We start from the raw sequence: 14785 nt of genomic DNA, 5'->3' as shown, positions 1-14785 counted from the left end.
TGGGTGGGAAACGATTTTGTTCAAATACATGTATATACATAATAGGGTATAAAGTAAATAACAGCAAGAATCTAAAATTAAAATCACAAGTAATGGTACACATGAATTGTATTTCTGTGATAATATTGGACAGACATATTTATCTACAAAACTTCAAACTATTCGAGTTCAAAAAGTAAATTACGCTAGCAGAAAACTGGCTTTTATCATAATCAGCAATAACATTAAGATCACACTTTATAATTCGTTCAAGTAAACTCAATTCAGTCCCAAAATTAGACGGAAATTTATATACAAGTATTTCGAACAAAAAAAGGCACATTTGGGTCATTAGCAGACAGAAAAGGAGTGTTCCTTAAGATCAAACTTTATAATACATCAAAATGAGCTAAACTCAGTTGTAAAATCGGACGAAAATTTATTAAACAAACATTAAAAAAAACATTTGGACAAATACATGTAGCAAAAAAGGAGTGCCCTTTTAACCATCTGATTAAGATCACACTTTCAATTAAACTAAATTCAGTTGTAAAATGTAATGGAAATATATATGAAAAACATTTAAAAGCAAAACGGTATATGTACATTTGGATAATTGCGTTTATATGGCATAGTGGCTATGGCTCAGGCCTTGTGATTAGAGGGTCGGGGTTCCAATACAGCTGTTGGCCATAATCATGTCCTTGGGCAAGGCACTTTACCTCACTTTGCCTCTCTCCACCCAGGAGTATACATGGGTACCGCCATTAGTTGGCAATGGACTGGCATCCCATCTGGGAATAGAAATATTCTCAGTCGTTTCATGCCTAGGAAACTGGAGATACACACCAGCCTGATGGGCCACATCTGTCCTACTGACAGATAGCCTTCCTTTAATTTACATTGGGACGATCAGCAAACAGAAAAGTGAGTGTCCTTATAAGCTCACTTAAATAGGTCACAGATGTGCATCAATGGCCCATGTACTTTTGCATGGAATCCCTGACTGATGATCAAACGTACCATGGAGCTATAATGAAGTCTGCGCACAGGTACCCCCTCAACGGTACAAAAGGGAGAGTTGGGAGGACCACTGGGAGTGACATTAAAAAGCATTGCTAATGACGCATGATGATGACGCTGATGCTCATGCACAAAATTATGCTATGGCTTTGTGCACATTCCAAAAAAAGAGTTGTGCATACCTCACGCTTTCGAAGTGAGTCCGCGTATGCGGCATGTTCCATCCACAGGGCTCTTAAAAGTGGTAACAATAACTCTCATGGGTTCCTCTCTTGGGTTGGAGCCCAAGGGGGTGGTCATCTTAGTTGAAAAAAATGTCATCTACATGTAGTCCATTACAAGAGTATGTAAACGGTTGTCTGCGGTGACCAAATGAGGCCAGCTAGTGGAGCACCATGGATTTGTCAGGAGTGGGGTGGAAGGAGTGGGGGTGGAGGGGGTGGGGTGGGGGGGAGCTCACTTATATTTGTTTACCAGCCGTTGCAAGTTTGAAACAAAAATCAAATGGGATTGGGGTGGCGGCTTGATCTCTTATGCTAGGAGCACTGTTCATGATAATCTGTACTGTACTCCCTCCCACTTTGGTTGCACTGTTGGATGTGTGGGAGGTACCTACAGTAAAAAAATATATTTATTTTTAGCCTAAAGTAATCACTCTAATGGATTCAAAAGTACACCCCTTGTCTGAGTGCCACACTTGTAGACTGGGAGCTGCATAAGCTTTTCCCTAAATTGGAATTTCTGGGCACAGTACAGTGCTACATGTACTTGCAGTAACGCATGCAAGAAGCCTTATTTTCACTTTCATGCGTGCACCTTGCGAAAATTTACAATGCTCGACTACAACAGCAGCTTTTTAAGTTGCAATGAGATGATGATATTAATTTTAGACTTAGAAAAATAGAGTGGATATTTTTGTCCACTTGACTAATCTCTCCTGCTGTCTGGTGCATGCATGTGATGTACTTCACCGCAGTATGCACCCCACTCTACGAGGCTGGTCTGCACCCCTAAGTGTTAACACCACATTACTCAGACTTCAGGACATTCAAATCCAGTTCGCCAGTCACTTGGGAGAGTTGATCCGATTCAAAGGTGGCAACCAGCGTCCTTTCACCAGCTTTCCTAGGTTTGATGTTGACGGTTTGAGTGAGTGTTCCACCCGCCGCCATTTTACTGTTGTAAAAGAAAAAGATATTTAGGAAAGTTACCTCATATACCAACAAAAGAGGTGAGTCAACAGCCTGATTTGGAGGTGGGGCAATGAAGTAATTATGAGAATATAACAATTCTACATTTTCTCATTTGACGTGATTTCCTCTACAAATTTCCCTCAGAACTTTCACTGCGTATGTTGAAGACATGACCAGAACAGTCTACAGATTGTGCTATACTATGCTATGAATATATTCATGAACCCATTAGTTACCACGTGCTTATTGTAAGCACTGATTGAAATAAACCATTCCAATTCGGGCGATTCACAATGCAGTGCGCCACCAAGAGTTTGCCACAGAGAGTTCATTTTGCCCAGTGCACTGTAAGAGATATGTTCAACACAATCGCAACGCGGGACATTTGAAATTGTTAGTTTTTTTTCCGGTCAGTATAGGTTCGTGAGCGTATGATACGAGAATATGTTGCCCTTTTCTTTTCTTTTTATCAATGTGGTTTTTTTAAGGCGGGGGAACGCTATGCCCCAATCTATAACAAATTAGCTCAAGTTGTCTACTGACACTCGTTCAAATGGGCCATGTTTTGTCAACCGTAAACTTGAAAAATGAACTCTCCATGACAAACTCTTGGTGGCGCACTGCATTCAATCAGTGCAGGAACAAAAGAATGCACCTTTTGACTTCTCATGAAACTCCATGCATGGTAGATTCTGCATGTGCGTTTCCAGCACGTATAATGCAGAGTAAACTGAAAGCATACCGCATCAAAGCGGATGTTCCAATGAAAATAGCAGCCTAATGGTGCTACATTGTAAATGAACTTTATAAGAACCGCATATTATTATTACATTCAGAAGTCCATTGGGGGTGGGATATATGTGTGGGCAGTCCATTGTACGGCTAATCAGCAGAAGAAAGATACACAGCTTTAACTGTTTTCGTATCTGAGTAAAAGATTAAGTGTCTGGTTTTTACACTGATATGCATGTAATTGTTGCAGGCATGTATACAATAGATACAAACTTGGCACTTCAATTGACAATGCCTTCTTATTATGTACTCCGTGCTCAATGGTGATAATGGAGATAATGGAAACTTTAGCACCACAAGGCTAACAAAAATATTGTGTGTCTACTGTAACGCCCTCAAAGTTATCCGGGTAGGTAGGTGGGAAAATAAGTGTATTTTGTAACTTTTTTAATGTTTGTCCGTTGGTCTTTTATACTTAATTTGTTTACTTTAGGTGGCATTGTTTAATTGACCTGTTTTATAGTTTAACCTATAAGTCGCCCCAGTGCCCGAAACCGCCCTGCCTATTACTGCCTGAGCAATCTATAAGCCTTGTCACACTAGGAACATCTCGGGGTTGACGCAGGTTGACGTAGGGTTAATAACATGCAGCGTTTCACACTAGAAAATGTTCAACCCTGCGCCAACTCTGCGTCAACCCTGAAATTGATTTGGCCCCGGGTCGAACTCAACCCTGTTCCAGACCAGGGTTGGGACTCTTGCCAGGGTTCCAAACAGCAGTAATCGAGCGAAATAAGCTCGGTTTGCAGGAAACAAGTGTGAAACGACGCAGGATGACAAATCCAAATCTCGACCCTGGGCGGCAATGGGTTCGGCCAGGGTTGAGTTCAACCACGGTTGAGAGGCTGCAGTGTGAAAAGGCCTTATGGTTTTATTGATTTTTCAGTGAATAAACACAATGTAATACAATGTAGTACAAAAGCTAATGGGTTAATTAACCAATAAAAATGCTCACTATGTTTTATTAAAATTGAAAAGCTACTTTTAATTTTTTTTCTCTTTTAACCTTCTGCAAGTACGCTTTCACTTTAGGTTGCTTTTGCTAGCATACGCATGAAAGATACACCTGAATTATTGTTGGACGACAAATAATTCAACATGTGCAGAGTAAATATTCCATAACTAAGCGTGGGCAGATTTTTGGTTTTTTGATATGCATTCAAAAGTGAATTATATTTGTACTGCTAGAAAAATAGAAATTTAAAAGCAACATCTATTTTTCGGAGTGAAAATCAAATATAGCATGGGAAGAGAAAATTTAGACTGCAAGCACTGACCTGAGTTTGATGACACGAGGAGCCAACAGTCCTGAACCGTCGACGCTTATCTCACAGTTTGTGAGCGTCTTTTTCAGAGGGTTCTGCAGACTGAGCTCCACTTCAACCTCCTGTCCCACCTTCACCTCACTGGCTGCGGGCCGTAGCAGCTTGACGTCAAGGTCCGGGGTGCGCAGACGGAAATCCTCCTCCTCTGCAAATGCCTGGCCTGTCTCCTAGGGAGGGAAGAACGTGTACATGATCATCACTTGTGATCAAACGCCTTAATGAATGAACTAAGATTTGCAATAGTGTATTGCATCATTTCTTGAAAGACCTTTGGAGATTATGTTTCCATCATTTCATAAATGTTTAACAATGTCAAGACAGAAGACATGGGTGGATGACCACTTTCCCTAAATCTACCTTTTAACAATTCCCCTTTCTCCCCACTACCCCTCCCTTACTGACAAGCAGAGATGGATTGACGTCGTGGTTTCAGTCAGAAAATCATTCAAAGAAAGACACTCCAGAATTAAGAAAGATTTGTTAGGTACTAGAAAGAAGAAAATGGCAATAAGTTTATACTTACATCAACGTGGCCGAGAAGAAGCACTTTGAATGCCGACTGGTCCACCATCTTGTTAAGGTACTCGTCAGCATCAATTTTAAAGTTCAACTGATGATTGAGGCCTGGTCCAAGCCGTATTGTGTCATCATTTCTTTTAATTTTGCCAGCGAGAACACCTTAACAAAACCACCCAAAAAAAGGAAGATTGTTAATTGGGAAGTACATACATGTACAAGGGCAGAATGTAACATTTTGTTAAACCACACAAAAAGATTTATAACTGGTAAAAAGGTTCCATTTGTTCCAAAATAGGAAAAAAAGTTACAAACTTTTACAGTAGAGTATGATCATTTGCAGCTATCCAAAAATTAACTGACATAATTATTGTTGAAGAGCGGGATGGCAATAAAGCCCCTGCGAAATTATTCTTTCTGGTATGCTGTCATTTTGAAGAAAACAATAAAAGAAGACCATTTGCAAACATGCATTTTTTGGTAATTTCCGTTAGTAAGTTGGTTTGTAATTCAGCAAATCTGTGTATGGGTGCGCGCAGGCGTTTACGCGGCACACACAGGTGTGGTTACTATAATTCGTCGGTTCAGTGCATGACATCGCGTAGCTGCAATTGAAATCAAGGACCTAGAATATTGTTTTCTCGGAATAAACAGCATTCACAGAGCTAACACTTCAGCAGGTTAGTTGCTTAGCACCATTAGATTTTGAGCACTTGTGTTGCTTCAAACAGAAAAAAATGCACAAATGTAAAATGATCTACCCTACCTTTAATTATCCACGTCACCAATTTAGTATTGTATCACTTAATGTTCAGAACCCCCTCTTGTGCCGGTAAAAAAATAACTTGCAATGGCACGGTTTGGAAAAAAATACAATTGAAAGCTTAATGCATAATTCCTGACCATTTGACAAGTCAGCTAGTTAAAAGTGGCTGACTAATTTACAAAAGTTTGCCTTATTGAATTACATATTTGAGCCCCACTTTACATTACAACAACCAAGGTAGTGTTTTCATTGGTTACATACATACGAACAGTTTACATTTTGACGTACCAGTATAGTAAACCACCTGCACAATGACCGTGATTGAAACTGTTCGCTCTTCTTCACTCTTATTGGTCAATGGCACCTTGATGTCAAAGTCTGCTCCAACGAAGAGGTCTTGGAAGTCAAGCTGGACGTCTACATCCTCTGGGTTTTCAGGTGAGTCATAAATCCCAGGTTTGCTTCCGTAAGAAGTTGCGGTTTTGACAGCAGCTCTTTCAGCTGCAGAACCTGAGGAGTAGATCGGCAAACGGTCAATGTAAGGTTCAGCATTTTCCTTACCGGGGACGAGTTCCGGACAAGTTCCAGACACTGTATCGAGTTAAGTTGCAGGATTCTGCACAACTTCCCCGGAATCTTCCCACAATTGAAGTAATCAGTATTGGTGAGTCAAGCAGTTGCTGATGAAAATATCCCCGGAACATGTCTGGGACAAATGCAGAGCTTCTTCTGGCCAAAGTGAATGATTCTCCCTGCAACTTGTCTGGAACTCGTCCCGGATATGAATTGAGACGGGCCCTCACACAAGCAAGAAATACTCAAGAGTGCTTTTAATGTGACCTGATCTCACAGGTGGGAAAGTAAGGAACTAAACGTTTCTTATTCATCACATCCCCTGGGGATGATACAGAAATTAGACAGGAGGCCAACAAATCTTGCAGACTTGGGGGATGGGGTGCTAGGAGGGGCCAAAATATTAAAGCTGGAAAAATCAGCAACAAGGAGAGTGGGGGTGTTCAATGTATCTGCCCCCTCATCACCCCCATTCCATTCTTACTCTGCCATTGATGGTTTACATACCTTCTTCATGTTTGTACTCCATAGTCAAATCCTGCCTGTCACTTGATCCTACTGCCTTTGTACTTATGTTCTTTCCCACTTCGCTGCTGTTGACCTTTATCACTTTAGTAGTTCTGTCTCTTTTCACCTGGAAAGGGAGATGTTAAACCACAATCTGTGAAAGGTGTTTTTACTTCTTTGAAGATGGACCATAGGTCATGTCCTCACAAAATAATAGCACACAGCACAAAATCAAATCTGAAATATTCAATTATTCATGCTATCAAAAAAGATGTATCACTGCATTTCATACTTAGCACTCAAAACACTGTAAAACAGGGTGAACAGGGGGAAAAAGTGCTGTTACCTTTTTTCTTCAATTATTTGTCCTGAATTGTCAGGACATTTCATTGCTTTCAAAACGCAAACTGAAAGAGGGACTTGGCTGAGTGTAGGTTTGTTATTTAGAGCCCCCCCCCATAAGTTCAAGGCCAGAGCTGCTCCAGATAATGCACATGGATAAAATAATTTTACAGGGTGTACACTCACCCGCCAGTTAACAATGTCACCGTTCACTTCAGCAAAGACAAATCTTGCGTCATACGGATAGTAGACGTGGCCTTGCTTGATGGCATTAACAGAGCACGGTCCGGCGCAGTAGATACCTGAGGGTGGACAAATGATACCAAATGGTTTACTGAGTGGGTTCTTACCCCTCCGAGGTTATGGGCCCACTCAGCCTATTATCCACGGCTACAGCCTTTATAGCGGGTCATGTTGTTTGGTGTCTAGCAGATGGTTTTGGTACACAACCTAAAGGGACCCATTGACCCCAACAGAACTCAACCCATCAAACCCCAACGGCATGTTTCGTTGGAATCTGTCACGATGGGTACAGTACCCCTAAGGGACCATGACCATTCAGCCCTGGTATGACAAGGGCCGTCGGTACCTCGTCCGGTCCAGAGCCAGTCCGGTCTTCAGCCCAGTCTCGTCCGGTACATGGTCCTTTCTGACCAGAAGTTTTGAAGTCAGTCAGGCGCATCAATTTATTGCCCTTCAGAGAACGTTCTGAGCAGAACAATAGCAGACTTATCGGATTAAAGATAAAGTCCTTCCAAACTCTTTGGTAATTTACGGTCCCATTCTGCGCGAAACCACATGGCAGGGGTTTTGATCTGCGCCGACAAAAGTGTTCTATTGTTTCGCGCTGAGAGATGAAAACCACAAGCAGGTTTCTTCTGAGATATATTACATGTGTCAATACTTGCAAACCATAGACCCCAGGATAGAGGAGTTCCTGATTAGCAACCGGACCAGCTCCTGGGCTGGTAGCTTGGACGGTACGAAAGGACTTCTTGGTAGGGGACAAGCTTAACGGGGGCCCTTTTCATACCGGGGCTGAATGGTCACGGGCCCTAAGCTGACAGTCTTTAACATTGGGTTGGCACACCTCCAGAATCAAAGTAAGAAATACGTTTGTATAGTATCCCATATGGTGTTGGAATTTGCCAGGATGGGCATGGTTTTTAGTAAATCTTGGTAAGGAGTTAGGGTTTTAATGAGTTCATGAATTCTATGGGCAATTAAAGGGATTCCCTTAAATGTAAAATGTTGTTATAATACACCAGACAGTTTCAATTTGCCTACATTATCAGATCTCCTGGTATTTTGTTTCAGCCAACCAGAGATGCCAGACATGGCTCCCCTATTTAGGCCATCCCTTTTTTATTCTTTGGTTCTCATTTCCGGCTCCCGACTAAAAACAAACACTTTTTTTTCATTATTGCCGACCTTGTCTGGATCCCCCACTTACACTTACGAACTAGGAATCATTAAATTTAGCCATCTATTCTGGTGCAACTGCAAGTTTCTTTAGATTTTTACTTAGTTTGCCAACTGACCAATCGTAGAAATACGAAGGGATGCCCTTAAAGGGAAAAAAATTATCAATGCAAATACCATCACTGGTTTCTTGAGGTGTGGCATCAACAGCCTGCCAGCCTCCATAGCCTGCTGGGAGTTCAGGACGACTCATCCAAGCTTCGTTCCAGACATGGAAGTTCCAGATGGAGTCACTTTCATACCTTTCCAACCTCTTGTTGTTCTCGTTGTAAAACCTGTCCTGTATTTGCAGATATCAGGAGAAATAGATGGTGGAATATGGATTATCTGCTGGCAGTAGTGTAAGTTGCAGTATCAAGGCATGTGACTCACTCTTTAATATTAACTCTTTGAAAACAGAATTAACTGAATTGAAACATTGCACAGTGAGGTGATATATGGCTGATTTAATGATACTCATGATCATCAGTGTTGTAGTCGAGGCCACAACCTCCGAGGCCACAACCTCCGAGGCCGAGGCCAAGGCCGAGGCCACAACCGCGAGGCCGAGGCCAAGGCCGAGGCCACCATCTCCGAGGCCAAGGCCAAGGCCGAGGCCAGCTATCAAAACACGTAATAAAATATAAATCACTAAAACAAGGATAAGATTATGTTGGAGTTTTAACATCTTTTTAGTTGAATTCACTGAGTTTTGGAGTGCCTGCCTTACAAATTTACAGCTTGCAATGTGTTTCCTCTTGGAGGGAGCCCGGCAAATTTTATTTTTTTGAGAAAGAAATCTCAACTTTTGTATTACTGAAAAGCGAATTACACGACAAAATCAATGGCGTTTGAATCAGCCTCATAGATGTTTGCACTTTGGAGATACAACAATTTAAAACACATCAAACACATCAAAATGGGCGGCCTCGAGCCGGCCTCGACCGATTCGCCGAGGCCGGAAGGCTCCGAGGCCGAGGCCAAGGCTGAGGCCTTGCACTCCGTGGCCAAGGCCGAGGCCGAGGCCATGAATATCGGCCTCGAGGCCGAGGCCGGCCTCGAGACCTCCAACACTGATGATCATCATATCTAAACTGATGCTTTGAGCATGACATAAAAGACAACAAACAGTTATTATTAAGCTTCAGCCCTTTACAACAAATCATTGGTTAATGTTTTCCTTTTTTTGTAGTATGAAATCTATTTGAAAAAGGTCTTTCTACTAAACCATGAAAGGTGAATTCAAGTTCGGTTCAGACAGTAGGTCTTTCCCTCAACTGGAATTCAAATTCCATCAAATTTTTGGTGTTCCGCTTCACCTATATAACAGATATCTGCTAAACATCTCCTCATCAAAGATTCAAAAGGTACATGTATGTTACAATACGGATGCCATTTTCAGGAGACCCTTTTAACCAGTTCACGCCGGCATTATTTTGACAAGAACGGAACGAGGTTGGGGATTTATTTTCACTCCACCTTAAGCCAGGCGCGGTGAAGCCATCACCCTTGGGCAGCACACTCATATTTCCGGCCTCGCTCGCCCACAGATATTTCCGGCCTCGCTCCCTGCGAGTTTATCTGTCATCCATTCCGAATGCCGCAAAACTTTCGTGCGTATACACGGCCTTCGGCGCAGAACTGGTTACCTTCAAAAGCCTACTTACAATAGACAGACTGTTGTCAGTGTCATGGGCAGATCTGAAGTTGGTCACACTCCTTGCCGGTATGCCAAGACATCGAAGAACAGTAGTAAAGACGCCTGAGAACACCCAGCATTGGCCGTAACGAACCGGAGCTTTAGTCTTGAAATGCTTCTGTGTAAATTCAAGACACAGACATAGGCATACAGTTGCAAATACTCTTAGAAATACACGTAATGCATACATTTAAAATTTCTTTGCTGAGTTTGAGCAAGTTATGGATTTTTTTTTTCAAATTCTTTGTTTCCTGCTACATCTGAGGCCCTGGAACCTGACATGGTCTTTTATTGTATGCAATGATTAACAAGATTATTGTTTCTACAAACATATGATGGATTCTTATTAGAAGCCTCACTATTTTGATTTATATTTTCATTCATGAAGGATAAGCTGTAACCAAGTCAAAAAATCAGTAACTCAAATTACACGTCAGGTCAAAGTTAAAGGTATAGTCCATCATTTGTAATTTGTGCATTTTGTTTGTTTGAAGCAACAAAAATGATTAAAATCTAAAGAAGGGTGCTGAACAACTAACCTAATGAGGTTTCAGCTCAGTTTCAGCTGTATATTTTGAGAATACAAAATACTATGATCTCGATTTCAAATCAAAAGTTGTTGAATCATGTTTTGAATTGGGCCTGAATTCAGCGTCCGAGACACGTTCTCACTGAGCCGATTGCAGCTTAGCGATGTCGTGCACTGATCTGACGAATTATAGCAACCGCGTGCGCGTGTGTGTCGTGTCAACCCTTGCGCGCACTTCGCCGAATAAAAAACGAACTACTTACGGAAATTTCTTACGGTGTGTCTTAAGACCCACCGTTGGAAAGACCTATTTCCGTTGATTTCTTCCAAATGACAGCTTGCCAGAAAGAAGAATTTCACCCTTACTATCTTTCACCCAAGTATGTTTTTCAACAATAATTATGCCAGTTACTATTTGGATAGCTGCAAATGATGGACTCTGGCTTTAAGTACACCTGTAATAGGATGAACAATGGCAAACGTGTACTTCATTACAGTTCATGAGTGACTTGTTATTGGTTTTTTATCCTCTTCGCAAAAGGACTACAAATTTACAAACCTTTTTACTCAGGTGCAAAGAAAAAAATTCTTACAAAAGTCAGCAAGTGATCCGAATAGATCAATTTTTAATGTTGTCAAATTGTACTCACCTCCAGAATGTGTTGGCTGCCTGTCCATGACGTAGGACGAGCATGTGGGCGATAATCGCCGTCCCAGCGACCAGTCAAGACTCCACTATCATCTTGAGCGTTAATAGCTGCTGACATGACACGGCTGACACTGACAGAACTTCCACGTTCATAATCCTCCACCTAGAAAACAGTTTATGAAAACATCGATTTTATGAAAAATAACCACAATATAACAGCCTATTTAAAAAAAAAAACGACATTTGTCAATGATGCAGTACTTTATATAATGTCATAAAAATTGTCAGTTACCCCCCCCCCCCCCCCCCCGAAAGAAAAAATAAACGACTGAGTTGAATTCAAACATGCATGCCCCCTACTATTTGTTAAAATTGATGTACTCTTTTCTGTACAATATGTTAGTTTTAGCCATCAGACATTTTAAGATTTTTTTACTGGAGTGAAGAATTAAGTCGAAATAAACAAGAACAGATTTCAACTTAAAATATGCTAGTATTTACTCTTGTAGGTCCTGCAAAAAGGTTTGAAGGCATGGTTTGTATCTGGCATTATTCAAATGCACAGGACTTTAAGGCAAAGAAAATTAAAATTATTTTGGGACATTCCAACCAACACACACAATCCAACCTATGGAAGAAGTTGCATTCTTAACCCCTCCCCTCAAAAAACCCCAAAACAACCTGAAGTTCACTGTACCAGGGTTCCCAACCCTCCCAATCAAAGCTTTTGTATACAATACCTACATGTTTTTCCAGCAGGTACATAACAGCCTCAAAGACAGTCTTCTCAAATTGGTTGAAACCCCAGGGCCTCCTGCCCAGCTGTCTCCAGTTGCCGTACCAGATGAAACCCTTCTCGTTCAGCACATACTCCTTCCGTTCATCCTCCTCCTCCAGGTAGACCTGATCAGTCTCGCACCAGGCGTTGAAGAGCAGGAAGACCGGCAGGGGCTCCTTGAACATGTATCTTTTGGGTTTGGCAGAGCCACCTTTTTTAGTAGGCAATGGACATGGAGAAGAAAATGTGACAGAATGCCGCTGCTTGTTGCAGGTTCGATCCACACGATCAGATCACATAACTTTCATCCTCTACTAATTTACTTCATATAAACTGGTTACCCGTTAAGTACAGCATGAGGTTCAAAACCATCACTGGTCCCAGAACTTGGGAAAATGAAATGTGGCTTATAAATATGTCACCGTACCATTATAAACACACACATTATATGGCGACAGCTGACTCACTATGGCAAGCCTTTGTGGTCGGCTGGCTGCGGCAAGCGAAAGACTGGCACCCCTACGAACAATGACTCCCTGAAAGCCAACATGAAAGCACTGCCCATGTTAGACAGCATGATTGGAAAGTGGAGTGCATGAGACAGTTTGCGAGGCACTTACAAGATGCATAGTGATCCAGACGCTACACTGGTTTGCCACAACAGTGGTTGGATCTGTGAAGCATGGAGTGCTTGGCTGACAAACTGGAAACTTCATGAGAAGTGGTAGTGGTCGAGGGGTCCTCCTGAAATTTTGGGATTGATTGGCAGGCAACGTCTAACTTCACATTTCAAAGAAGTATATGACAAATGATGCCTTACCAGACCGAACTGTAGTACGTACTTGAAGGGAGTACTTTCCAACCAAGGCATCATGTGAAGCAACGATAGACACAGTGAGTGTGTTCTTCTCCTTTGCCTCAATTTCTGCCATCCATCCTGCAGCTAATGATGGGCGGGGCTCATCAAGTGACTCAAGCAGCAGTATTGTTTTCTTTAAATTCTGGCTTTTTCCTGTCAATATTAGGAGAAAAACATCTGACACATCTGACAAGTGGAACTGTGGTAGAAATTTGTTTGTGTTCATTGGATTCAACATGCCAACACTGAGCTTTTACATGTACATTTGTGATCATAAATGATGTAAATTCTGCATCCATGAAAGTAAAATGAATATTCTTCAACATATAACTGGATTTGTTTCTTTTTTCAGCTGAAAATGCAAAAGTGTAATTTTCTTATTATGTGGCACTTGTTCTGGAAAAGTATTTTTCACATAAAAGCTTGTGAGACAAAAGTAACGCATTGTCTAGTAGTACTAATAGACATTGATCCTAAGCCACAGAAGTCTAAAATATTGTGATTGTCTCTGCATACCTGTTTGAAAGTCAAAAGCGATATCATCGGTGCTTGAATCGTAAGGGCGATTCAGTGTCAGTTGCACCTTGAATGCTTGGCCACGTCTCACCACCAAGCCATCCACCTCATCAATATCAGATGTGTGGTGCAGATCCTTGTTACATGTGCTCCTCTCCATCAAGTTTACACTCAGAACCTTCAATTCAATTCAATTCAAGAAATATTTATTGCACTACAATGCATGCAATGTATGGTCAGTGAAATCAAAAGGTCAAATTAAACGGAGACCAAATAAAAAATATAACAATAACAAAACCTGCTAAGTTTGAAAGGATTTGAATTTTTTTTTTAAAGTAAACGATTGTATATTTCCTAAATTCTCAACCACAAAAAGTAAACAACAAATATTTATCAATCAGAGATATCAATGGGGACTGATTGAGGCCATCATTAAGCAACAAATACATGTAAACAGTAGTGGTAAATGTATCATCAAGTGGACATCCAAGGACAAAAATCAGAGAAAGACATGCCAACAATTGACCATGACACATTAAAAGTGGATGGACAAGGTGTATGGTTCAGTGTATTTATGTTGAGCCCGATCGGTTGATCTACGTGATCGGTCAATCACGCTGCGCAATCAATCGACTGTGCCGCCATTGGTCAATTTCACTGCCATCAGTCGATCACTTTTTCTTTCTAATTCACGGCTCTGGAGGATTGTTTTGAAAAGGGATTTAAAGTCTAAGATTTTCTAGGATCGACTGACCATGCAATTAGTGCATTTCTTCGTGATCAAATGATAGTGCAGATCCACCGAACGTGCTCAACATTTGCATCGGTCATGGAAATATGAAACAAATACTTAGCAACATATTTGTAGATAAGGAACTGTTTCAAGGAACCTTCAATTGGGTGTTGGTTTTGGGCAGGAGTACGGGTTTTAGTCTCAGTCTCTCCTTAGCAGCTCGGGTGGTGCAGACACGCCGACGGCCGCCATCCTTACCAAAGGTATAGCTATACTGTCTAGTGCTTGCTGAGGTTTCCATTTCTTAACATACATAAACAAATTTAAGAACATTAATTTTACAAAAACAGTCTCGAGTTTCACCATGTAAATTTGAAATATGGGCATATAGATAAGTTTCAAATTAGCAATGAAATATGGACCTCAGTCTTGTGTGCAGAGGATTACAAAAGGAATTCCCCAGTGTCATGCAACAGTGCCTCCTTGTTAATCTCCCTGGTGGAGAATTCACGAGGAATTTCAACCAAGTACCAAGTAACAGTATT

General features: G+C 41.3%; 1 protein-coding gene across 1 annotated transcript; it reads right to left on the bottom strand.

Annotated features, from left to right (window-relative positions):
- Positions 1 to 90: 90 nt before the first annotated feature.
- On the bottom strand, positions 91 to 14545 carry LOC119742091 (protein-glutamine gamma-glutamyltransferase K-like). Its single transcript, XM_038218116.1, has 13 exons — positions 14398 to 14545; positions 13508 to 13685; positions 12953 to 13144; positions 12099 to 12343; positions 11356 to 11517; positions 10145 to 10294; positions 8616 to 8778; positions 7203 to 7318; positions 6675 to 6801; positions 5883 to 6104; positions 4836 to 4990; positions 4265 to 4479; positions 91 to 2178 (listed from the first exon to the last, which is right to left on the bottom strand). The coding sequence occupies exons 1-13, from the start codon at positions 14539 to 14541 to the stop codon at positions 2031 to 2033; spliced, it is 2217 nt and encodes a 738-aa protein (XP_038074044.1). The 5' UTR covers positions 14542 to 14545; the 3' UTR covers positions 91 to 2030.
- Positions 14546 to 14785: the final 240 nt, after the last annotated feature.

The sequence above is a fragment of the Patiria miniata genome, unplaced genomic scaffold (genome assembly GCF_015706575.1).
Source record: "Patiria miniata isolate m_02_andy unplaced genomic scaffold, ASM1570657v1 HiC_scaffold_5, whole genome shotgun sequence".
Lineage (NCBI taxonomy): Eukaryota > Metazoa > Echinodermata > Asteroidea > Valvatida > Asterinidae > Patiria > Patiria miniata.
This window is presented reverse-complemented; position numbering and strand designations above follow the sequence as displayed.

What these genes read in the sequence shown, in the direction of transcription:
- LOC119742091 (XM_038218116.1), bottom strand. Translation starts at nt 14,541, where the DNA reads ATGGAAACCTCAGCAAGCACTAGACAGTATAGCTATACCTTTGGTAAG. An exon ending in ACGTACTACAGTTCGGTCTG is followed by an intron (nt 12,344 to 12,952) that starts GTAAGGCATCAT and finishes CTACTAAAAAAG; the next exon opens with GTGGCTCTGCCAAACCCAAA. An exon ending in TTCTTCTCGGCCACGTTGAT is followed by an intron (nt 4,480 to 4,835) that starts GTAAGTATAAAC and finishes TTCCCTCCCTAG; the next exon opens with GAGACAGGCCAGGCATTTGC.